The following is a 25,766-nucleotide window of genomic DNA, read 5'->3' on the forward strand; positions in this document are numbered from 1 at the left end:
TTGGATAGAATCTAAATTAAGCCTCTAGAGTCTGCCTGGCAAATCCTATCTTGTAAGCAAAGCTGCTACTGAATAAAACATAGCAGTGAGGGGGGAGGAGAAGGGATTTTCTCTGCTATCTTTCCCTCCTCCTTACTGCATTAATTTGTCCTCTCTCCTCCCAGCTACGCCCAGCATCTCCCAGGCTCCTGAAACCATTTCGCGCACCCGAGCTAGCACGGCTCGATTCGTCTGCAAGGCAGAGGGTGAGCCAGCCCCCACCATTCACTGGCTGAAGAACGGTGAGCCCATCCTCTCCAATGGACGGGTGAAGGTGCAGAGCAGCGGCAGCTTGGTGATCAATCAGATCGGGCTGGAGGATGCTGGCTACTACCAGTGCGTGGCTGAGAACAGCCTGGGCATGGCGTGCGCCACTGCCAAGCTCTCCGTGATTGTGCGGGAGGGTTTGCCCAGCGCTCCCAAGAAGGTCTCAGCTGTGTCCCTCTCCAGCACCACAGTCTTAGTGTCCTGGGAGCGGCCAGAATACAACAGCGAGCAGATCATTGGCTTCTCGTTACATTACCAGAGAGCTGTGGGTAGGTGTTACCTGTCTGTGCAACCGGGCAGTGGCTGCTAGGATGTGGTGATAAAGGATGAAGGTCTATGTCCCCATTCTGGGCACAGAACATCCTTCCAAAATCAACAGGAGACCCACCTTGCACTTAGTATTGGGCGTCTCTTAATGGCAGGAGTTCCCCTGGGTTGTTCTTAACACTCTCAGCAGGACTGTGCTTCAGGCAAAGAACTGGATGTGTTAGTTTGGATAGTTCAAGCTGCTGTAGCCCAGTGATTGCAACACCTCTTCCATCCACTTCCGTACTCCCATTTCTCTTCCAGCAGTTCTGGAAGAGCTTTAGTGCATCCAGATGCTTTGGAAACTACCCAAACTATCTCCTTTTCTCCTCTTCCTGGAAGCAGTTGCAGTGGCAGCTAGGCTCTTTTTCTGGGAACTTAGTTCTGTAGGAACTAATTAAAGCTAGAAAGCCTCTGCTTCCGGCTCCTGGCACCTTGCAGTGTCCTGGCAGTTCACTGACTTGCTGATCGGTGTTTCCTTGACTCTAGGAACAGATAACGTGGAGTACCAGTTTGCTGTCAATAATGATACCACTGAGCTGCAAGTCAAGGACCTGGAACCCAACACCAACTATGTCTTCTATGTGGTCGCATATTCCCAGCTTGGAGCCAGCCGGACATCCTCTTCCATAATAGTTCAGACCTTGGAGGACGGTGCGTTGAATTAGATGGGTACTAGTGTTTAAAAGATATTTCCTATTTCATGGTGAGTATTGAAGATGGTGTAGAGAATAGTATCAACTCCTGGAAGCCTACACCTATGCTCCTATAGCTTTTTGTTATAAATCCTTTGTAGAAATAAACAAACCTGCCCTGGTCTGATCATTGTTTTGGGTGATGTTGAGCATGAAAGTGACCTTGTTGACAATGGGACTCATTGCAGTCAGGTCCTCTGGACTTTCACTGACCTGATGTGGTATTGCTCCAAACTTGCTGCTAGGCCAGACATGATTTCAGCTCTGAAGAAAGATGTCCATCACAATTTGTAGAGCTGAGAGCAGCACTGAAGTTGAATACCTTAAGAATCTGTAGTTTGTGTTGATTTTGCCACTTATCACATAGCATTTTTTTTGAGCAGTGAAGACTGAGTGCCAGAAGGATTGCTGTCCAACAGAGGAGGGCATGTGCAGCTCACAACAGACTTCAGGACAGAGACAGAAGCAATGTTCTTGGCAGACCTTGTGCAAGCCCCTGCTATGCTGTGGGGTGCATTGTGTGCTTTGATGCTCCTGATGTAGAGCAATACATGGTCTCACACATATGTGTCTGAAGCTTGAAAAGCTGAGTTGAAAGCATGAAAGCTGCCTGCAGCACAGAGCTGTGATTCTCAGGGAGATGGGGATCACCAAGCTGTAGCCTGGTGTCTTTAGTGTCCATTAGTGTCTCTTTGATGCTCTGTGGTACTGATTAGGCAGATTAACCAGTCTGTTAGCCAGCCTGGTTTGTAGTGAACACAGGGTCACTTAGATGTGGCAATGCCGTGCAGTGTAGTCAGCAGGCTCTGAGCAGCCCACCTTCCTTCCTCCTCAGAAAACTCTTTCTGGTTCTCTGAGCTGTTGGAGAACTGTAGGATGTTGGGTAGCCCCCATGGCAGCTTGTCACCAGCAGCAGTGCCAGGCAGTGGCCTCCAGCCAACTGAGATGTGTCAAGGTCTCACCACTGCCTTTGCTGACTTTCTTTTGCATTTTCGCAGTTCCTAGTGCTGCTCCTCAGCTGTCCCTGTCAAGCATGACTCCTGGTGACATCCGTGTGACGTGGTTGCCTCTTCCTCCGGAGCTGAGTAACGGCAAGATAACCAAGTACAAGATTGACTACTGCACTATCAAGGAAGGTGAGGAGAACGGTGTTTGAAGGGAGGAAGGTTGTCTCTTGCTCCAGCAGCTTCAACAGCATGGCTTGCTGAGAGGAAGAGGTACAGGACTGAAAACAGAGGGACCCATTTTGGCCAGGAACAGAACAGTCCTGAACAGCAAGACCTGTGCATTCACCAACAGTAAAGATGAATCCTAGCAAGACCAATTAGTTGTTAACAGCTAAAATCCCAGGTCTCTCTCAGTTTAAATTTCCTGTTATCTCCCTTATGAATTTGGGTAGGCTGAAAATGGAGCAATCAAACCTCAGTGTAGCTTTGGCAAAGTTGTGAATTTTGCAGAAGGAAGGCTGCTGGATGGTTCCTCTTCAAATTAAGGTGACGATTTAAGTACAGCAGTGAGTGCCATCAGCTCCCATCAGCTTGTGCTCACGTTCTGCTCTTGTGTCAGCAGCAGCAAGGTTTCTGACAGCTGCCTTCAGGCAGGCTCAGTGGTGCTGAAGGCACCCTGCAGTTCTGAATGTGACAAAGGGGTTGTCAGTCCAGATATCAGCTCTGCCCAGCCTTCAGATCTTGGTTTTCCTGGTAGCAAATGGGCATGTGGACCATGTGATTGTTGCTAGGTTTGTTTCTGCACATTGACTGGATAAACCCTTTTTCCTTGACATCACCTTTGTTCCAGCAGATCAGGTTAACTCCATTGAAGTGGGTGGAAATGAGACGCAGATCACTCTGTACTCGCTGCATCCCAACAAAGTGTACAAAGTTCGCATTGCAGCCAGCACCAGTGTGGGCTATGGGGCCCCGTCTGAGTGGACCCAGCATCGGACTCCTGACAGGGACAACCAGACACATGGTAAGAGGCTGAGTATTGCTTGGGGCCGGGGCTGGGGAGTTCAGGGTGTTATTTCTCAGATGGGGAACTTGAGGCATAACCAGAAATGTTTGCATTCATTAGGGAATTCTAACTACTGGTTTTGATTAGAGCAGAGCACCTGCCTTTGACTTTCTGTTGAGCAGCCCCTGCATGTCTTGCTGGTGGGTCTCTCCTCCTTCCATATGCAGTTGGTAATGGAGATAACTGAACTTTTTTTCTCTTGTTCTTCTAGTTCCATTTGCACCAACAGAATTAAAAGTCCGAGCGAAGATGGAGTCTCTCCTAATTACATGGCAACCCCCAGCCAACCATGCCCAGATATCAGGCTACAAACTCTACTACCGGGAGGTGGGCCAGGAGGAGTCCAGTGATGAAAGCCCTCTGGATGGTGCTGAAGATGAAAGCTGGGACGTAGGACCCATAAAGCTGAAGAAGAAAGTGAAGCAGTATGAACTGACTCGACTAGGTGAGCTGGTTACACCCTAGTAATAGGTGTGGAAACCCGGGGTCTGACTTTCACACTTGATAGCAGCCCCAGGATTCTCTCCTTGCCTACAGGTGCATAGGTCCATGACCGACCATATGAGCTGAGCACCCTTCCTGAATTTGTTTCTAAGAGCACCCAAAACAATTTGTGGGACAAATTTTTGGGACATATTCTAAGCAGAGTATAAAAGAAACTGATGAAACCAGGTGGTATTTTTAACTAAGGAGTATACCAGTATACATAGCGTGTACTAATGAAGGGATATGAATCAATGATCGTTCATTGCTATGTCAATATTAGAGTGCTTAGATTAAAATCACCAGTCAGGGCAGTGATCTCTCTTTGGCTACATACTTCTCTTGGCTATATAATTCTCTTGGCTATATAATTCTCTTCAACCTCTCCTAAAGGAAAAGAGACAGGAAAGTGCCTGTGGCTGGAGAACAAGTCTGCATAGCAGTCAGGTTTACCTGCTGGGCTGATTGCCTTTGGTTTTTTTTTCCATAAGATGTTACATTTTTAACATCTCACTGCGCTAATTAATTGACTTGCTGATTGATACAGGATGCAGAGTGAAAAAGAATCACACCAGATGCATCTTTAAAGCAGTGTTCCGCTTCTTAAGAGTTCTTCCATCGCCCACTTCATGCTTCATCTGTGCTTGTTGCTGAAACCAGGGGGCGAGTGTCTAGCATATGTATGATGCATGGTGCTAAGGTCAACCCACAGCACCTGGAGGAACAGCTTGTGTCATCACTGAGCAGGTTTCCAGCACTCCAGTCATGTAGCAGTCATCCTGCCACAGAGAGAGTGTTAACAGTTACGAGTTTCTCTGAAGAATTTAGGTCTGTAATTATTGCACTGAGGAAACCACATGCGAACATCCTCACGTGCTGCTCTAACCACTGGCAAATCAGTGAGCAGAGGGACTCGGGAGTGGGCTGAATTGGTTCCAAATGCTCTGGCATGGCGATGCTGAGAAGGCTGCTTGTTCTTCTGTAATTACTTCCTTAAATTTGGGCATCCGTCAAGACCTAATGGTTTCCTTATGATTTGGCTGTTGTGTATCAGCATTGTATCAGGAAGAAAGTCTTGGGTTTCTTCCAGCATGGATGTTCTATTTTCTCCCCCTGAGCTGCTGAATGACGCCCTCATGCATGTGTACAGTACAGAAAGGGGTCAGAGTTTGGCTGTGCTGTGAAAGACAGGGGTCTGGGCATGGAGCAGGGAGGAGTAGGGGTTGGGATTTGGAAGGATTTAGGCACGGAGCTCTCCAGGGCAGGTATTTATATCTGCTTTGGGGATCCTGCATGAAGAACAGATACTGGTCTCAGGACAGACTGGCAGACTTGACACAGTTCACATTATTGCATGTGGCTGATGGGAATCAGCCACTGGGGCTTCACAGCACATGGATGTCCACGTGGGAATCACAGCAATGGAAACTTCCCCTAAGATCCCTCAGAGTAAAAGGAAAAGTTAAAAAGGTGGAGGGTGAGGGGGAGTGTTAGGAAGCAAGATTGTGTCCTGGAAATATCTCTTGGTATCAGGGATGGTGTTGTCTGGTGGGGGGGAGATTTGCCCAATGGTGTGTTACGACCAGGGCCATCACTGATGTGAAAAACAAACAGTAAGCATCTGATCCTGTCTTCCACATTCCTGTGAAGGAAGAGTGCATTCCTCTGCCAGTGACTCCCAGGAGATCAGGGTGTTTTCCCACTCAGGGGAAGTTATGGCATCTGGCCTACATGAACACCTTGAAAAATCAAATGAAACAGCATATTTAGCATGCTGAATATATTACACAGTCATCCAGATTAGTGATTTGAAATGATCTGGATTAGATTATTCTGCTTATATTTAATGTATGATGGAATGTAGTGAAATACATCTGTTTTCATGCTGCCTACTAGCTTCTTGACAGCTTGATAGAGCTTTACGTCTGCCAGTTCTAAGAGCTTGAACATCTGGGGGCCTGTGTATAAAAATTGAAGCCAAACCTCTGACTGAGAAACCCAAAATACCCCTCTTTGCAGAATATGAAGTGCTTGATCATGTAGCAGAGCTGCTCTGGATTCGTGTGTGTCTGCTGTATTGATCCTACCCAAGGATTGAGACGGGACTTCTCCTTCCCTTCGCTTCACTCCCTGACAGGAGCTGCCCACAGCTGCATCACATCTGCATGCTCTTCCCCTTCATTTTGGATCTCATCATCTGTGATGAGCTTGTGTCCCACTGAAGCCCAGCCAGATGCTCTCGCTGGCAGGAGATGGGCTGTGGGTTCTTGGTTCCATCAAGTCTATGGTCCCAACTGTTAAAAAGTCAAGTCCCTTTTGGCTTTTCCTCCTCGTGTGGGTTTGGAGCGTTTTCCTGTGAGTGTGAAATGCAGATCAGATTGCTTTGGAGGCAGACAAAACTCTGTTTGCCTTTGAGATTCTTTCAGGGAGAAAAATGTGGCTGAACTGTTTTTATATTCTGAGCGTGAACATGTGTTGTGGAGCAGTGAGAGCCTTTGGTAATTGGTACCATTAGCCTCTGGGAGCATAATGAGTGCAGTGATAATAAAATTGGCATCAATAAGAAGGGGTTTGTTCTGCCTATGTTGTCTGGCAAAGGGAGCAGTGATCCATCAGGGCAAGGAACGAACAGGCACGTCCCAAATTAACAAACTTCATTAACACGCTCCAGCTAAAGATAGTCCAGAGTGCTCTTTCTGCGCTCCATGATGGGCTGAAGGGAGGAGCTGCCGAGTATCATTTGACAATTCTGGATGTCCCAATCTGTTTTCTCAATTGAACGTCTCCATGAAAAAAAGCCCTCGGATGTTGCTTAGCACAGCAAAGTGATTTCAGTGATGGGCAGCTTAAGGACTTCCAGAGAGCAAGTTCCTCCCAGCAGTGAGTAAATCGGGACCGTAGAAACAAGAAGTGTGTTTTGAAAAGAGGAAAGGATGTTCTTGCTCCTAGAATAAACAATACAACACATCCACTTCCATGGGGGATCTGTTAGCTTGAAGGGGAGAAAAATGAGATCCTGGGACAATGTGCTACAGGCTGTGACACTGGTCAGCCCCCTCAGTGGCTGCAGAAAGTCAATTTGCTGCTGGTCACTTCTGTAAAAAGGGATTAGGGAGCTCAGGAGTGTCTGTGATAATGAATGCTTTAATTGTGAGACAGTATTTGAGTGTGAAAGGGGAAGTGTGTCCTGATCTGTTTTAGCGAATTCAGCTCTGCAAGAGCTGCTTTCTTGAGTCAGATTTAAGAAAACTTGTCCAAATGAGGAGAGCTGCTGACAAACATAACCCCAGTCAAACCCTGACTGATTCTTTTTCTAGCTCCTGGGAGGCTCTATGAGGTGAAGCTGGTGGCGTTCAATAAGCATGAAGATGGTTATGCAGCAGTTTGGAAGGGCAAAACAGAAAAGGCTCCTGCAACAGCAGTAGGTGAGGAATGCCCTGTTTGTTGTCTCTCTCTTCTGTTTGGCATGTGGCTTCAAAAGAAAGGTAGAGTTACAGAATAACTTCAAGAGGGACATTAGCTGTGGGCCTGTTGAGTGGGTGCCCTTGAGGCCGACCTCTTGTGCACCACAGTAGTACAGCACCAGCAGTGTGTGTGGATCCTCACTGGGACTATTTCCACACATAAAGAAAAGCATGGACGGGCTGCATACACAGGCAGGTTAAGCATGATTATGCCAGAGGCATCTTTGCGCAGGCTTCACAACCTTGGCGTATTTTTTTCCCTGTTTTCTGTCCATGTCCCTTACCTCACTGACATTTATGTTCCCACATATCTTTTCTCTTTACGTCTTGCACCACCATAGATCCCCCTGTGCAGAAGGGTCCTCCACTGCCCCCAGTCCAAGTCTATGCGGAGTCCAACAGCTCGACTTCTATATGGCTCAGATGGAAGAAACCTGACTTCACCACAGTCAAGATTGTCAACTACACTGTGCGCTTCAGCCCTTGGGGCCTGAAAAACGCCTCTCTTGTTACGTACTACACAAGGTAAGGGGGATACTGAGGATTCTTCTGACATATGTTACTCATATCTGGAATAAGGGAAGTCACAATGCTGAGCAAAATTCTAGGTGTTTGAGATGCTGGAAATGTCTGCTTTGGTCACAGACATGTTCAGAGCTGCTGAAATGTGGCTCTGGGACTTCCACAGTGAGAATTTATCCATTCATTTGGTAAAGATACTGGGATGGCCCTTCGTACCATCTAATATTCATGGTCTCATGAGTGCCTCCTATTTTGGCAGCTCGGATGAAGACATTCTCATTAGTGGGTTGAAGCCCTACACCAGATACGAGTTTGCTGTGCAGTCCAATGGTGTTGGTATCGACGGGCCCTTTGGCAGCGTGGTGGAGCGATTCACCCTTCCTGACCGTGAGTATTTATGGAAATCAAATCCTTTCCTCTCCTGGATTTCTGTTGAAGTACAAGTAGAGTTTTGTGGGGAGAATGGGATGTAAGAAAGGAGAGTATGTGTGTGCTCATTCTCTCAGAGATGATCAGCACTGCACAACCTTAAACTGAGCAGTATTGGCACTGTTGTATTTCCCTTGGCTGTTTGGCCCCAAGTCTTGCCCTGTGCTGGGCTCAGGAGCCTTCCTTCCGCACTCTACACAGCTTGCTGGGTTGAGAGGCCTAGTCACCTGGCTCACTCCTTGTTTTATGCAAACAAAGATGACTATGGCACTACTAAAAAGGATTCATAGAAGGCACAGAACATTCAAATGCTCTGCTTCTCATTTCTGCTGTTCACACTGGGCCTCTGCTTGCATCTACCAGGTCCCTCAACTCCTCCATCTGACCTGCGGCTGCACCCCCTCAACCCCTACGCAGTCCAGGTGCACTGGTGTCCCCCTGCTGAGCCCAATGGCATCATTGTGGAGTACCTCATCCTGTACAATGCCAACAACACGCAGCCTGATGACATGTGGACCTTGCTGACACGAGAAGGTGAGCCTTCCTGAGGTACTGGCACACAGGCAAACAATACCAGAATTCTGCTGCTGCTTTGCTCTAGCCATATGAATATGCTTGAAACTGCACATTTTGAACCTCCTTTGGCTTGGTTTTTGATCAGGAAATATCTTCAGCACGGAGGTGCATGGCCTGGAAAGTGATACAAGATACTTCTTCAAGATGGGAGCAAAGACGGTCGTGGGATCTGGTCCCTACTCAAACGTGAAGGATGTGCACACCCTCCGGGAGAAGCTCTCTGGTACAAATTTCCCTTTTGTCCCAGCTCAGGATGCGAGTTGCTCTGCTGAAAACCGTGGGTCTTTTTGCTAGTGAATTGCCTAATGTCACTCTGTAGAACGTGGGATGTGACTGTGGACAGGCCAGTGAAGAGGATCACGGTAGTCCCCAGATGTGCATCTCTGTAGGCCCCATGTGGCTGCAGAACCCATCCAACAATAGAGCTTGATCTCTTTCCTCTGTCTCAGCCCTGTGGAAAATCACATGCCACCTGCATCTCACTGCCTTTATTAGGCCTGTGTAGCATGAAATGAATGAATGTGCATAGATGCCAGTTTGTTTCTAGTTGTTCTAAACTATCACTGCCACGTCTCTTTTTCTTTGTGTATATAGAAGCATCACCCATTGGTTTTAGTAAAGCTGATGCTTCTCTGAACGTAGGACACTTTGTGCCTTCTTTCTGCTAACAGCTGAAGTGATGCATCATCTGTCCTTCCCTGCTAGATGTTCTGGATATCCACTCTGTCACGGGAATCATTGTGGGAGTCTGCCTGGGGCTGCTCTGCATACTCTTCTGCATGTGTGCCAGCTTCCGCAACAGCAAGCAGAGGTAGGTGTCACTCACCTTTGGGGTGGTAGGGGAGGCTGATGTGGAAAGAGACAAAATGTACTGTGAACTTCCCTCTGTTCAGGTGGGCTGTTTGGGATGCACTGAGTGACATCACTTAATGTAAAGACTGAGTCACGGGGCTAGCTAGCTAAGGAGCATATTTAGTATCATCTCACTGATTTATTTTCTCAGTGTTTTCTGTTGTTAGACTAATAGATTTTTTGCAGTGAAAAAAAAAAATCGAGAAAAGGGAAAAAGCACTATTCACCACCTGTGTGCTTGGGCAGGTTTTGCTTTGCTTTGAGGCTGGGCAACTCTAAGGATGTTTGGAAAGGATTTGTTAGTTTTCTCTTGGGAAGATGTTGAAAGATTTCCGGTGACAGACAGGTTGGTTTAATAGGATTGGACTCAGCCCAGAGCCTCCTGCCGATCCAGGGGTCTGAATCCACCCACTTTTGGAAGACCTTGGTAGGAAAGCAGCTGAGTGCTTGAGAAGGGCTTTGGGCTGGTAAGGGATGCTCGGACTAGGAGTGAGCAACTTCTTCAGAGTGTCAGGGCTGGGGCTCAGGCCTAGTTGCTTCTGCAGGGACAGGCTGAGCTGCGTGGGCTGGATTGCTGTGCCTGGCAATCTCATTGCTATTTGGGGCAGGGGAACGTGAGGGTGGTTGGAGATGTCAGCTCCTGCTTGTTTCTCCTCAGGGAGGCTCTGCCAGGCCTGGATTCCCAAGCAACTGGCAACCACACTTACTACCACCGGGGCAGACAAGGGGTGGCAGCTCCCTGTGCCACTTCAGACACACATGAGCTAGAGTCCCTCATGTCCCCACTGCCAGAGGATGCACCTGTACCTCTAGGAGACATCACAGAACTGACAGAAGTGCACAGCCTCATCCACACAAGTCTCCCTGAAGACATTGTCCATGGGAAGCGGAAGGTAACGACTTGTATGTGTGTGATGGATCCTACCCCAGGCAGGAACCTCCACGTGGTGTTCTGCTGCTGGGAAGTCCAGATCTGATTCTGTCTCAGCTCTGCAAAGTGCTGGTAGATACTGCTGTAATTAGGGTGAGAGCTGCTTTGACCACATGCCCTGTGTTTACTGGTGCACCCTCAAAGAAGTACAAGAAGTAAAACCCATTTATTTTTGTGAACATTTTATTTTGAGGAAGTCTATTCCTGCCACACTTGGTTTGCCTGACATTGTGTTGTCTTTCACTCCTCTCTGCCCATTTCCTCTCTCAAGCTTGTCTGAAACATTTCATTCCATTAGGGAACCTTTAATTGGCCTAATTTAGTTAATCTGTTTATGTCTCTCTTTGTAACCCGGGGAGAGCATGTAAGGTAATTAGGAAGTTGAGTAAAACAAATGCATTGTGAACACATGGGATTTCATGCCTGCACCGATAGGCTTGCATGTCACAGGAGGATACCTGGTGAACCTGTGCTCACTGTTAGCAGTGATGCAGCTCTGGCCTTTTGGAAATAAGAGATTTCTAGCTGCTTTTGATAGTCCTGTGCACTGAAGCCATGCTTACAACCATCCCTGGGTGTTGTGTTGGATCAGCGCTCAGCTGAAGGAAACAGTTTGCAGCCAAGCTGCATCCATGGATGTCAGTGGAATGTGGCTCCCTTTCTGGATCCAAGCCGAAGTGTGTGAGGAATTTCCTACAGATCTTTTGGTTAAATAAGGAACAAATGTTTTCAGTGATGGTGACTTACCCCAAGAACAGGTCTAGCGGAGGGAAATCCCCTCCTCTGAGGGGCCTTTTTAGGGGCAGCGTATCCAGGTCTCTTTTGCAGAAGGAATCCTATCTACAAAACTTTGCTGAAAGGTTTTTGTGCCTGCAGAGCAGAGGCTGCTCAGGGCAGTGCCAAGGTCCGGCTGCTCAGGGCTTAGACTGTGAGCTCAGGGCCCTGGGTGCTGTCACAGAGGCTGGAAGTGGGTGGCAGTCGGGTGATGTTCAGAGATGTGCGCTTCAGGGAGGGGGTGATTCTGGCTGCAGTTTCTCTGCCTTCCTAATTGGATGGGGAAAGGCAACTAGGAGTTAAATTTGCCAAGGAGATTTGCTAGCAGAACAGAGGGCCTGGCTTTTGATGGATGTGGGCAGAGGAGCAAGGATCACCGAGGAGCAGCCACCCGAAGAGCAGTGCTGTCACCCAGGATGACCTGGCAGGTGACAGAGCTGGGTGGCAGCCGGGAGCAACAGGCTGCTGTTGCTGGCAGTGGGCACTGGAGGGAGATGTGCTCCCACACAGCAGCCCCCGCTGCCCCTTCCTGCAGGAGGTGCCCCCTGAACCCAACATACTTACGTGTGTATGTTCAAAGCTGAGAAGTCTGAGGTTAAAGCCACCTTTCATGCTTTGGTTGTCATCTCTTTTGTGCTCTTGTCCCATGTGTGGTTGGGGTTCTGAAAACTGAAGGCAAGGGACGTGGCAGAGCTGTAGGAAAGAAAGTCCCCACACTTCTGCTGTGGCCAAGCTGTTGGCTGCAGTTGCTCAGGGCTGCACGCAGCCATTGAGCAGGCCCTCGTCCTTCCTCTCTGTGCATTTCTCAGTGGTCATACTTGTGGGTGTGTATGCAAGTCCTTGTGTGACTTTCCTCTTTGAGTGTCTTCCCCTTTGCAGCGAGCCCAGCCTGCTGCCCCCAGTAGCCGCCTTATAAATGGCACTGTAGCATGCAGGCTGTGGTGCTGCAGCTCTGCCTCCCTGACAGATGGACTGAGGATGATAAAATGGCTCTGCTCCAGACATCCCTGTCACTGCTACTTGTGGGCCAAGTGATTTGGGGGTGGGGGAAGCATCTGCTTCCCATGGAAAACTTGAGCTTTTTGTTGAATGGAGCCAAACTCAAGCATTTTGGCTTGGAAATGTTAGCTGTTGTGCTGCTTGCGGGCTGGATGGAGCCTTGCTTGCTTGCAGCCCCACTGTCTCCCTAGGGGCCTCCTGCCCACGGGACTGTGCTTCCCATGGAGCATCCCTGGGACTCAGAGAGCAAAAGCTGCAATGCACCAGGAACTTGGAGCAACATGAGTTATTTTTCATCTTCACATTGGCGTTCTTCTTTGTAGAAGAAAAGTCCTGATGTTTTCTGAAAAGTCTTCCATGAGAGCTGTGCTCCTGCTGACAGCTAACAGAAATTCCCCTCTGTGCAATGGAGAGGTCTGTTGCATTGCAACATGCTTTGGGGCACAGCTATGGGCAGGGGTGCCACATGTTTGCATGGCATGGAGGTTCCCCACTCCTGCAGGCTCCTGCTGGTCAGGGACAAATCCCTTCTCTCCTCCATGACACCTTTAAATGCTGGGCACATCTCAGACACCCCCAGCCTTGTTCTGTGCAGGATTTCAAGCTAGCTTGAATAACTATCCACGTGAAACAGGGAGGGTTTCAATATCAACATTTCCTACATGTTCATTCTCAGCTCATACATTTGCATGAAATCATTCCTTGTTGCCACGAAGGTAACATGATCTCGGCACATTTTTACTGGTTGGGGTTTCTATAAAAAGGCTAAAATGAAGTGGCTTGTTTGCTTTGATAAGGATTTAGCTGTAATGGAAACACCTCTTATTGGAAGATGTTTTTATTAGTTTCCATTCTTGCCTTTGCAGTGAACTGAAAAGAGGATTTTTCCCTCTTCCAAATGGTATCAGGCTGACAGTCCTTGCTTTCATTCTTCTACTGTAAAAACCAAGAGACCATTTCCTTGTCTTCCTTCAGCCATTCCTCACTCTGCTTGTGTAGAAACAAGGAGTATCATTTTTTTAATGCCAAAAACTGAAAAAGCAGAAGTGTTTGGGCACACGAGACCTTCAGGTCTGTGGTGAAAGCAGACTGGAGTTAAGTGCAGCTACCCAGCCTTACACACTAAGCCCTGAGAGAGGTTGATTTTTTTTCCCCCCTCAAACACAACGTGCACGAACACCATGTGGGATACAGGCCATGTTGTGTGGCTGATGGTTTCTTCTGTTTGTTGAAAGTTGCAAAGTGGTACAAAACAAGTTTGTTCTTCATTGCAGCCAATTTCAGCCAGAGCCGAACAGGCTGTTCCCAGAGTCATCAAAACCTATGTAAACATGGCAGATTGACATTTCCGCTAACAGATGGTCCTTTGGGGATTGCAGTAGAGCTGCCTGTTTCTTTCCATGTTTTTTGGTATTCACAAGATGCCTGCAAGAAGGTTTTCAAGTTTGGTCTGTGTATGTGTATGCGTGCGATGCTCAGATCTCTCTGATGGCAAATATGCATGTAAGCATCTATAATAGGACGCACACATTTGTGTGTGTGCATATTTGTGTAGGTTGAACGCTGAAGTTTCCAGGCAGAATTTGCTCAGTAACGTATGTTCCTTGGAAAAGGCACAGAAGCCCATCAGTCAGTGCTGTAGCTGCACAAAGTCTTTCAGATGGCAGGAGAAGCAAATCGAATGCATAGGGAACTCATGTTTAGTGATGTTCCTTAGTGTGAGCAACCATTCTTTGGTTGATTTCTTGTTGTTAGTGTGGTTTAATGATCGTCCACTTAGAAGGGGAGCAATTAGGGAATGCTCTTGGTAATCCTCACTGAGGATTGTAGAGACAGGAATGGCACCTCCAGCATCCGTGCCTAAATGAGTGACTGCCTGACATCCACAGCTGTGGCTCGGAAGTTGCTGTTCTGCAGGGTGCTGCCACATAACCAAGGCCCTTTGCTCGCTGTTTTCTTGGGGCTGGATCCTGAGGCAATAGCAGAGCTGCTGTGACTTGGGGTTGGCACTGGGATGTAACACTGCCCTGCCTGCCACTGGCTGTTGCAGTCAGGATGCAGTGCTCAGCTCTGTGTGACTGCTTAGCTGTGCCTTCTGCCAGCACCGACAGCATGAGGTAGCATTTGCTTCTTGCTAAATAGCTGGCTTAGGAATGCCTGGCTCACATACAGCATCCGATCATGTATTTCTACCTAATTTCCAGCCAGATGGACCGAGGCACAGGGAGGTCAAATGACTCACACAAGGTCAGGCTGATGTCAGAAATCTCCTTGCTGTCTCAGCTGGGTCATTCTGTGCTCTCTGTTGCTGGAATTGAGCAGGTCTGTGTAAGTGGTGGCCACATATGCAGAGCAGAAACCCGTGTTTCCCCTGCCTGACAGTAAGCAATGGGTGTGAGGTGGGTTTGGATAGATGTGCCATCATGCCGACAGCACTGGGGTTCTGTATGCACACACAGACATGCATGCTCACAGTTGTGTCAGGTCCAGATTTCCTCTTCACTTTCTCTTGGCTTCAGCCTTATATTGTTCTTTCCCTTCTATCCAGGCAACACGTAACATCTGTGGAACACGCCCAGCGATGGCTGGCTCGTGTCCTCCTCTTGGTGTATGTGTTGTGTGTGCATGTGTGTGTATGTGTGTATGTGTGTGTCAGCAGCAAGGCTGAACTCGGGTACACTCAGGGCGGCCCAGTAAAATCAGACCCTGGAAAGAAAATACTTTTCTGCCTGTGAACTAATAGTCTGAGCTGTTAAATAACTTCAGCTCTTAAAGGTACACATTTCCCATACACAGAGGTGTGCATTCAACAGTTTATTGGAAGGGGAAGCTGAGAGAGCCCAGAACAAATTGCATTCAGCCCATATAATTTAATTAGATCTACAAACAAGGTAACACTGGTTGCCCAGGGGATTTAAGCTGAAGTAAGAATTGCTTGGTGGTCTGTTGCAATAAATCAATAAAATAAGGCCCCAAATTTTGTGCCTCTTTATGGATGAGCAATAGCAGAGTGTTTACCCAGGCCCAAGCTCAGAGCAGGAAAGAGAGAGCAGTTGTCCCCAGCTGCTACTGGAGCCCACATGCCAGTACTCACAGGTGACAGCCCTTCTCCGTGCTGCAGAGTATTGCTTTGCCAAAGCAAACACCGGAAGCGCTCAGCTCCAGACTTCCGCCGTCCCTGCTCAGTTTTGCAGTGTTTTCCAGCAGGCTGGCACAGCTCTGGGCTGTTTGCAGCTTTGCAGGGAGCTGGTGTCAGTGGGCCCTGCAGCGTGGGGTCTTGTGCCGTGATGTAGTTAGCCTCAGTATGTAGGGAGCAGTGGAAAGCGCCGTCTGAGTCCACTCATGAGCCATCTGGCAACTTTTATTCCCTGGCTCTGCATCAGACCTTGTAACCCTGTTGTGATGTGGTGACTGCACCAGCCCATCGTAACAAGCATTTCTATTTTGATGCCATTAGAAGTGTTCCCTGCATTTAACTCAGTCTTCTGACACCGCTGGGTTTTTCCCAACTTGCACTTTCCTTTCTCAAGCTGCTTCTCATTTTGGGTTTAAGAGGATAAGAATCTGTATCTGTGGTAATTGGATCTCTTCTCTCTCCTGCTTTTTTTTTCTGCAGTCTTCATGGAATAAATCAGCCAACCAGCCCTGGACAAACAGCATAGCCAGATATGGGGACAGTATCACAAAAGAGCCTCTCCCTGCTGTGAACGGATCAGTGAAGCTCCCTTCGAGTGCAGGACAGAAGCTTTTGTTACAGGCTCTGGTTTATGACGCTGTGATGGTGGGTGTCTTTGGTTTATTGCCCTGTGCATTCTGATGTGTTTTTTCCATTTGTGTTCCCTCATCTCTCTTTCTCCTTTTTGCAGCACTGGAAGAAATAGGTGATCACAGGCTTTATTTTTTCCTAGGCATAGGAGTGTATGCTTGTGCCACTGATGGGATTTGAGTAAAATCTGTGCATTTCCAAGAGCCTCAGCTCTCCCCTCATTGCCTTGACTTCAGGGGGCCCATGCTGAAAAGGGATGGAAGAAAAACAAAAGCTGAAAAGGGCTTTGTGCTCTTGGTGATGCCCACAGGTCCTGGGCGGCTCAGCTGGCAGGAGGGTTGCAGAAGCCCTGGTTCCCTTGGGCCTTCTCTGTGGCCATAGGTTAGGAGCTGCAGTGCTCAGCACAGCATCACTAACATCTTTGGTGTGCTCACTTGGAGAAGGAATTGCATCTTGACCTACAGTAGGAGTCAAAGGTTGAGGGTCGATTTTAGCTCCTGAAACTCCAGATAGGGTAGAGCAATTTCCACTTGCCATCTTTGTGTGTGTGTGTATAGATCTGGAGAAAATGCTATTTCTGGTATTGTTTCACTGGAATAAATACTCCCATTTGTGTCTGAGTTTATGCAAGAATCTTAACATTGATGCCACGTAACATCTGTACCATCTCAGCAAAGCAAGCCAATACCTGTTCGGGTTGGCTCTATACCAGAAGGTGGATCTAATTACTGCTTCAAAAAGCTCACACCCAACAAATACTTCTAAGTAACCCACCTATGTTTTCTTCCTAGATAGTAGTGTGAAAATCAATTATACACAGGATGTAATTAACATTGTGGATAGAGTTGAGATGTTGTTTTACAACCCAATTACAGGGCACCGTTTACAGCACAGCTTATCCATCAGACTTTGTCAACAAAAGGGGAAAACTGTTAAAATATGTAAATGATGCAAAAACTTGGCTTCAACAGAAGGCACAAATTACACATGAGATATCTCACTTCCATCCTTTGAATTGTCTTCTTACTCCTAAATCACACAGTGCAAAGTCTGAGCACTGATTAGCCTGAATTGCTCTTTGGGACCTCCCAGACTAGTTTGACTGTTAAGTTACTGAATGATAATGTAGCAGAATGAGAATTCAATCACTTGAATTCTGCTTAAATGCTGCAGAAGACAACTGCTATCTCTGTGATTTAAAGTGTTTGAATTTATACCAACCCATGCAAGATGTGACAAGGGTTGTCATGAGCAAACCTTTGGTGGCACGTACCAAGATTAAACCAGAAGGGAGCCATGGTGTGGCTCTTCATCGCAAGTTGTTTCAGCAGCCAGTTTTCTCAAGTGCTGCTCTTGAAATCTGGTTGTCATATGGAAATGGAGTGGTGAGTTTGGAAAATGGTTGTCTGACGGAGGCTTGGAGGAGTGGTCGCTTCAGCCTGCCAAGGAACCTTGTGCAGATCACTCCCCTGGGACTTGCTTTCCCAGATGTAAAATGGGAATAATGATCCTGAGATGATTTGAGTTGCTTCTTAAGGCTTCAGCTCTGAGAAGCATATCAAGATAATGCTTAATAGCAGCGGGTGTACATCCCATTGCACTCTGTGGAATTAAAATACCCCACACATTTCAGTGCTTGGTTAGGTCACAGCCTCAATTAATTTACATGGCTTTTTATTTTTTCCCCATTTTTGATAACAGAATGAAGCAAAGAAAAGTCACCCACCAGCCAGCATCCACCAAGTGGAAGCAGAGGTCATCGTTCATTCTGATTTTTCAGCCTCTGACAGAGACTATGACTCCCAGCTTCACACCCTGGATGGTCAAGAGACAGAAACCAAGGAACAGGAGCCTGAAGAGTTTTCCTCTGGTGACCTGGCTCTCCCCAGCTCTCCCAGCACCCAGCAGGACACTTGCCAAGTGTTGATGGACCGCTCGGGCAATGCGGAGGTTCAGACCCAGGACGAGCTGTTGTCTGCCACCAGGGAGACTAACAGAACAGAGGCCGTTTGCATCCCTGGGCTCACCAATGGCTTCCACAGGAATGGGGAAAGTCTGGATTCAGTGGAGAGTGGAGATTCAGACTCCATCCCGGAAGGCAGGGGGGATGTGCAGCCAGTCAAGTGCCAGGCACTGTCTGTGGCCCCAGAGGAGGCTCCCCTGTATAGTAACTCTGGTTTAACCAGTTCATCCTCAGCATCTGAGAACACAGCATGTGTCCACAATCATTGAAGAGTAAACTAATCTGGTTTTGATCATGGGAGAGCTAGAAGCACCACTAAGGGCCTGTTCCTTTGAGGTACTGTGTGCCTGCAGTTCACTGGATCGAGCTGAGGAGGTGCAGCATCTCACCAGAACAGGATTAGGACCTGTCAGCTGTACATATCGCCTTCAAGAAATCAGTAGGTAGACCGATAAGGGCCCATCTTTCCGCTGAAGCTAATGAGTAACCTGACGTTCACGGGAGCAGAGCTGACCTGTCTGCCAAAGACTGACATGAAACCACAGCTAGAGCAGAGCCTTCTGCATTGGGCTGGTGCTGTCACCTCACTGTAGGCCCCTACACGACTGGCAAGAGGCTGGGTGTGCTGAGCCAGCTTGTCTGCTGGTCCACAGAGGGACTCGGGCACTACCCGCTGCCTTGTGGTGTTGGGATGGACTTTGTCAGAGTCCCACAATGGGGTGGAACCAACACAACAAACAGAGCTTTAACCACCAGCCTTTTCTGCCCTCCCGTGGTTAAAAGGATTATAAGGCTCTCTTTGTACGCTGCCACAGTAACCATTGCTAGCAGGCTGATGTAGTGGCCTTTTATTACACACTCTACGAGTGCCTCTAACAACTTGTATTGTATTGAACCTTCTTTGGTGTCTGGGTCATTTCACCAACCTGGGCTTTGTTTGATGAAGGTTCTTGTACCTAATATTTTAGGTACACATCTGTCCCTTTAATGTACGACATGTATTTTTATTTCCTCGGAGCATCTTTATATTATTTAATTTGATGAAGTGGAGTAGCGTGTGGTATAGAGTAGCATTTTTACTACTTCTCTCTTTCCTTTGTTTTTTTTCCTCCCTAACAACACAACTACCTCATGTCTGTTGGAGAAAAAAAAAAAAAAGCAGTAGATCTACTCTTTTGTTATAGTCCATGATAGGTTTTAACTTATTCTTATACTGCCTTTTTCTAAAGAATACGTTTGCACTGGCTGTTGGCTATTTTTGTTAATAGTGCCGCAGAGCTGACGTCTGTTTCGCTTTGTTCCTAAGTATTGCTCCCAAAGCTGGAGAGGGTTGTGTTTCTTTGTAGGACCGCGTTGACCAGGAGCTGGCCAAAGGAAGCTGCTTCAGCTGGCAGGATGCTGATCCATTTTGCTTTAAGAAATTAATGATAGCAAAGAGGGGGAAAAAGAACCAACAGTTACAAAATGAGCTTGTGACCTTGGGGGCATCTTTTGTGTTCAAATGGAGACCACTCAGATGTTCAAGTTCCAGAGAGCAGCTCTCAGCCTCCTGTAAGCAGAGGCCCTGCTGAAGGATCTGGACCAACAGGAGATAATCTCTCATCTCTTCTGAGAACCCTCTCAGTGTGTCCTGCCACTGAGCTGAGCTGGACCAACCTTTTTCCTTGCAATACACTGTCAGACAGTCAAACTGCTGTTCAGGAACCTCTGGCCTCCATGCACACTGTTGGGAAGCTGTTGTTGAAGCTTCCACCTTTTCTCATCCTACAGTTTCTCCCTGCATCACGCATCCTGTTCTGGTACATATCTGTACTTGTTGCAGTTGGCTCAGCTGCTCCAGTTGGTGTTTAGTATCTCGAGGAGTCTCAGAAATGCTGTTTTGGGCTCTGAAGCACCATGGCTGAAAAGCAGAGATGGGAAATCAGTGCTAGGCAGGAGTTAGTGCATGAAGCTAGAAAGCTATGATAACTGGGCAGGGGAAGTGCATAATTAACCTCCAAGAACTCACTGCCACAAGACTTTGAAACTAACAACTTAGTAGGGTTACCCATAAGGCGGTGAAGTGTTATTGCAGGCAATAAGGGTAATTCACAGTTATATGGGAGCGGATGCAATTGCAGGAGTGTAAACCCTCCAGCTGGGGACTATCAGGCACCAGCTGTGGAGGAGGGTGGGGGCAGATTTCTGTAGCTGGACCTGAGCTGGTAGGTCATTTCATGGAGGAGTCCTTGCCCTGGGCAAGCCGCACTGCTAACTTTGGTGTGCAAAAGTGGATGAAGCCCATGCACACTCTGAGAGCAGACTGCTCTCCTTAAACACCACAGAACACTTTGCCTCCTCACATTGAGGCTTCTGAATCACGAAGCTGGCAGTGTTGGATGCTCAGGTGCTGTGCACCTGGATTGCAGGCCTGAAGCAGCAACCTCAGCTGCAGAAATCAGAGCGGGTCCCTCAGAAACAAGAGATCGGTGCTGATTGGCAGCAGCAAAGCTGATCTCTGCCCTCGTTTGGTACAGCTGTACCCCAGACCCCACCGATCCTGGTTAGGCACATGTGGGACTGGATTAGAAGTGAAAGGAAGAAGGCAGATCCTACACGTTTTGTGTAAAGCTTGAAACAACCAGTGCATATATTTTTTTATCATGAAGTAAGTAGCTTTCTTGTGAATTTCTCACAGACACTCAAACTGTTGATACCTTTAGCTACCCATCATACTTAATACGTGTTCCTAATCATCAGGCTCCCTTCCCCTTTTTCTTCCTATCAGTAACTCTAAGGATTGTTGCTATTCTCCTTTTTGCCAGTGTGTGTTGTTTTACTTCGTTACAATGTCAGCTGGCATAACTTTGTAGTGTTAATGTTGGGCTACACAACTGTATATTCCCCATGCTGCTGTGAGAGTCACAACTCTTACTCCTGTTCTTCTTTTAGATCCTCATTAGATTAAATACACGACCAAGCTGAATATCTCGACTTTTTGGTTTGATTTCTGACTTAACAGACAGTAAGTTCTGGTTTAAGTGGTTCAAACGAGCTCACTTATAACCCAGGCTCTGAGACTTTGTTATGGTAGTAGCTAAGAACCCAGAGATCAGCCATATAAGCAAACACCCATTGTAGTGGATCGCTGTGTATGTCTTTGATCTCATTAGAAATAGACCTTTTGAAGGGATCTCTGTGTCTTTCCTGATCGATGCCCTTGTTAGAAAAGAGGCGTTTAGTCCAGCAGAAATCTACCACCGAGTTCTGTTCTCATGTTCCCATGCTAATATTTTAGATCTGAATTCTGTTTAACTTTCTACGCAGTGCATAATGATGTGTAACCAGAACTTGATCTTGTTTGAAGATTGTGTCTGTATTTGGTTCCACGCTGTACTTAATGATAACTTTCTTTCTTCAGAGACTGTTCTTACTCCACAAATACTCTTTAGTGCTAAAGTGTAAGAAAACATTGTCCTTATATTCCTTAACTAATGGATTATTAATAAAATCTTAAAAAAAACCTACTCACAAAAACACACACAACAAGAAACCAGTGGAGTTTGTCTGGTGAGTCCATCTGTTCCAGCTCTTGCTCTGAGAAAGCCTTGCTGTGAAAGGCTGATTCCATTGCAGTGCTTGAGATGCATCTCTGCAGCCTGACCAGAGCTGTGCCCTGTGCTGTGAGGGGACTGCATGTGTGTTTGCACATCTCATCATGCTTACCTGAGGAACTCACATCTGGATGGATCCAAAGACCTTACAGCTGACAGCCCTGAGGCTCCATGGCAGAGTGCAGCTGGTTACAGCAAGAAGATGGTGGTGTAGGTTTCACCACCTCTCTGCAGCCAGTACCCGACTGATGCAGGACTTGTTCCGTGTGAGCTGATGGAGATCACTGATGGAGGCAGATGCCCAGTGTCTGGTCTGCTGACTGCAGGTTGTATTGCAGCTGGAGGGAGCAGGGCTGGGGCTTCGTGCTCAGTTCAGTGCCTCAGATGGTAACCGTGGAGGCTGGGGGTGTTATGGTGCTGAGTGCTTTCTTCCTTAGACATCGCTCTTCTGGGATTTCAGGCACAGTTTGGGGTCAGCAGGTCTGTCTTGTTGCCTGCTCATTTCTCAGCTATTGAGCTGATTCCTATTGAAAAAAGAGAAAAAGGAAAAAAAAAAGTCCAGTTTCATCCATTACATTGTTGAGGAATTTTATTTGGAAAATAAGCAGAAGCAAACAGGTGGTGAGACTCCTCTTAGATGATGCACTAAACTAAACGCTTAGTGGCTTGTGTCCAGCCAGATTGGTGAGGAGATGCCTGGCAGTGCCTGAGGAACACTATTAACCTCCCATGCATCTCCCTTTCTTCCTAGGATGCCTTCCCTACTTGAGTAGATAGTTTCCATTATTGCTTTATGCTTCCAGGACTACGGGGCCATAAAATCTCATTTTATCTGCATTATAGAGGTAATAAATCTGCACTTAGCATAGTGTTCTCTGATGGTGGTTGAAGGGAACTCTGTCAAACTGTAACTCCGACGAGTCTTTCTCTTAATGACAGGTAATGAGCGAGGAAGGACCTTTGTGGGGGGTTGACTGCTTGTCCCACTTCTCAGCGTGATGCTGCCGAGTGGGACAACTGGAAACGAGGCAGCAACTGAGTTAACAGCAGAGGGATTCCCAGAGCAGTTACAGGGGAGCTGGGATTACAGAGCAGTGAAGGTAAGAGCAAGGCATCTGTCTGCATTTTGTTCCTTTGCTAGCATTTGTCACCCCTGTATCCTGTGCAGTATATTACAGACATGCCCAAGGGAAAGAGGTCTGACCAAGGACATACAGCAACACCATGTCATCACCCCTCTGTCACACAGCATGGGCTGGTCCCATCACAGCCCTGAGCAGAGTTCTCATGCTGAAAAGCAGCTCCCAAGGGTGGCAGAGCTCAGTACCTCCCAGTGGGTGCCCTGATTTTGGCTCTCCTATGACACAGACCACAAAACAGATGCAAAAACCCCACACGTATTTATGGAAGTGAAGAGCTCCCAGACCGTTAGCAGGCAGGGAAACCACAATTACACACAGAATAATAAACGGAGTTAATTCAGACAGGTTAATCTCCTGCTTCATCCCCTGAAATTACTAATGGTGTCTCAGGGACCTCAGCCTGCAATTACTTGGTGTGAATCAGGAGCAGTGCTGGCGCCAATGGGAACTCACTGAGCAAGGGGGGAGCGGAGCCCTTTGAGATGGCTCTCATGGAGGATAACCTGGGCAACCTTTGGGGGGGACTGCAGACAAAGGGGGCAAGAAGCGCTACAAAACACATAGAGATGGGTTTGGTTTGCTTTATTGTTTTCCCTTGGAGTTACTGATATTGACAAGACATCCTCGGGGCTGCTCAGCCTCTGGAGTATCCATGGAGCTGCTGTGAGCCTACAGTGGCTGTGAGTGATAGAGAAACACTTGCATGGTGGCAGCCAGGGGGATGGCTGGGGAGCAGGAGCAGAGATTGTGCAAAAGGTCAGAACGGAGCAGGAATTCAGATGTTCCTGAGAGGCCAACGGAGCCAGTTCAGCCCAGAGCAAATTCCTGCTCACTGAAAGCAACCTCTTACAGCTCAGCTCTACCCTAAATGAGCGGGCATTTAATGTGGAGCAGATGCAGTGACGTCTTCTTTCCATTCTAACCGGCTCCACGCTCGGGATGCTCCATCCAGGGAGCTCTCTATCCATTGCTTGTCTTTACAAAGTGTTTTCATCCAGTTTCTGGGCAAGGCAGGACTAAGTGACCTGTTGTGTTGTTGTTGTACAAAGAGGAGCGAGTTAAGACCTAATGCTGTTGTTTTGGGGTTTTATTTCCCCATTGGCTTCCCCCCCTGAGACAAACACACTTTGAGAGGTCACTGGAGCCCCACTGGAGAGGGGCTTTACTAGTGATGATGATGTTGAAGGAAGCTGTGTTTGCAGAGACAGACAGAGGACAGTGTGGGCCTCCAGAATAACCTGGGTTTGAAACCCACCACAGAAGCTGTGATGGAGACCTGTGAGCGGACGATAGAGAGGAAAGAGGAACATCCCCGAGGGGTCTCAGACCCACCCGGCGCTGCGGGCTGACACTCAAGATGGCGCAAGGCGCTGCCCGCCCCCCCGGCCCCTCTCGCTCAGCGCCGCCCCCCGCCCGTTGCGGCGGCGTGTTCGCTCGGAGCGGAGCAGCGCTGCGATCCGCTTTTTGCTCCCTCCGCTCCCGTTTGCGGTCGTTTGTTTGTTATTTTGTTTCTTAGTTTTCCTTTTTCTCCCTCCCTCTGCTGGCGGTCGCTCTCTGTTCTCCGCTCGCTTCTCTCCTTCTCTTCTCCGTCCTGGGCCGCCCTCCCGGGATGCCATGGCCCCGCGGGGCTCCGCGCTGCCCGCCCGGCTGCTGGGGCTGCTGCTGCTGCTCGGCTGCTGCGGAGGTGAGTCGGGGCGTGCGGGGCGGGGGGACCCGCGGTACCTGCAGCCGGTACCTGCAGCCGGCACCGCCGCCGCTGTGTGTCCGTCTGTCCGTCGGTCGGTTCCTCATCCCCCCCATCTCGGTGAGCGGGGCTCAGCCCGAGCTCCACGCTCCGCTCCGGGACCCCGCTCCTCCCCCGGTCCCTTCCCCATCTGCGGCCACCGCTCCCGCTCCGTCGGGCACCCGTTGGGTATCGTCCGTGTGTGGGATGGACGGACGGGGCCGTGGGGGTGAGACTTGGGGGCTGCTGTAGGGGACACCCCCCGGTCCCCGCTGCCCGTTGGGTGATGGGGGCCCGGCCGAAGCGGCGGCTGTAGGAGTGGGACCGAGCGGTGCTTTAGCGGCTGTACGAGCGCCGGGCTGAGCTTCCCCGGCCGGGTGAGCAGCCCAGCACACACCGCCCGGGATGGGACGCGTTGTTCCCCGCTGACACAACGCGGTGCTCGCGCTGTGCTGCTGCGTTGCGGTGCTGCCGTGCAGCGGGACGCGCGGCGCCTCTCGTGCCTTCCTTGTGCTCGGCAGTCGCGTAAAGCAAAGTGTAGAAGTGCTCGGAACAGCCCGGGGTGGGCACAGGGTGCGGGACAGCCGCTCTGATGCGGGGCGAACCGCGATGGGCTGCGGGCTGGTCACAGCGCGGATCTCGCCACGTGGTTCTCAGCGTTGGGAAACGGGAGTGACCTGCGGGAGGATGCGAAGGGATGGGATGGGATGGGAGCCGCCGCTGTGCCTGGGGGTGCAGCAGTGTGTGGGGTGATGCAGATATATGTGCCTCTATTGGAGGGGAGAAAAGGAGAGAATCGTTGCAAACAAAACCTTACTGAGCTGAGCTCGCCCTGTTTATTGCCTGCCTCTCGTTACCCCGTTTTGCTGCGGTCCAGCAGTGCAGCCCCTTTACGGTTATAAAGGACCGACACGGTCTCTCGGCTGCACGTGAGAAGTTTTCCAGCTCTGAGGTTTCCTCCCATCCTCTCTGTGTTCAGCATTAAGGTTCCGTGTGTCCCATACAGCGGCCGGGGCAGAACGGACGGATGGGGCCGATGGGTTCAGGTGCTGCACCGAGAGTCGCTGCTGCCCGCGATGCTTCGCCCGGCTCCGGTTCTCGAGGCTCTCAAACGTCCCAAACGTCCCTAACCCTAACCGAGCTGCTGTGGGCTTGTTGGGTGCGTTCAGCACTTGGACGCGATTTGCTGCTTTTTCTTTCTTTCCTCCCGCTGAATTTCCCGGAGCTCT

General features: G+C 48.8%; 2 protein-coding genes across 6 annotated transcripts in view; both read left to right on the forward strand.

Annotated features, from left to right (window-relative positions):
* Window positions 1–21,611, forward strand: part of IGDCC4 (immunoglobulin superfamily DCC subclass member 4) — a 70,674-nt gene extending 49,063 nt beyond the window's left edge. For 2 of the 3 annotated variants that reach the window (XM_085515214.1, XM_015873267.3), the window contains exons 7-20: window positions 165–575; window positions 1,102–1,266; window positions 2,306–2,443; window positions 3,105–3,278; window positions 3,532–3,765; window positions 7,121–7,228; window positions 7,609–7,792; window positions 8,049–8,176; window positions 8,582–8,752; window positions 8,880–9,017; window positions 9,500–9,605; window positions 10,305–10,539; window positions 15,967–16,131; window positions 17,818–21,611. In XM_085515214.1, coding sequence (XP_085371340.1) covers window positions 165–575; window positions 1,102–1,266; window positions 2,306–2,443; window positions 3,105–3,278; window positions 3,532–3,765; window positions 7,121–7,228; window positions 7,609–7,792; window positions 8,049–8,176; window positions 8,582–8,752; window positions 8,880–9,017; window positions 9,500–9,605; window positions 10,305–10,539; window positions 15,967–16,131; window positions 17,818–18,348 — 2,888 coding nt within the window. In that variant the 3' untranslated portion in view covers window positions 18,349–21,611. The remainder of the gene's footprint in view (window positions 1–164; window positions 576–1,101; window positions 1,267–2,305; window positions 2,444–3,104; window positions 3,279–3,531; window positions 3,766–7,120; window positions 7,229–7,608; window positions 7,793–8,048; window positions 8,177–8,581; window positions 8,753–8,879; window positions 9,018–9,499; window positions 9,606–10,304; window positions 10,540–15,966; window positions 16,132–17,817) is intronic. The other variant, XM_015873268.3, reaches the window with a different exon arrangement.
* Window positions 21,612–24,240: 2,629 nt separating this feature from the next.
* The window catches only part of IGDCC3 (immunoglobulin superfamily DCC subclass member 3), a 77,143-nt gene continuing 75,617 nt past the window's right edge, over window positions 24,241–25,766 (forward strand). For all 3 annotated transcript variants that reach the window (XM_015873273.3, XM_085515224.1, XM_085515225.1), the window contains exon 1: window positions 24,241–24,498. In XM_015873273.3, coding sequence (XP_015728759.1) covers window positions 24,429–24,498 — 70 coding nt within the window. In that variant the 5' untranslated portion in view covers window positions 24,241–24,428. The remainder of the gene's footprint in view (window positions 24,499–25,766) is intronic.

The sequence above is a fragment of the Coturnix japonica genome, chromosome 14 (genome assembly GCF_054131305.1).
Source record: "Coturnix japonica strain WE chromosome 14, WE-NBRP24, whole genome shotgun sequence".
Taxonomy (NCBI): domain Eukaryota; kingdom Metazoa; phylum Chordata; class Aves; order Galliformes; family Phasianidae; genus Coturnix; species Coturnix japonica.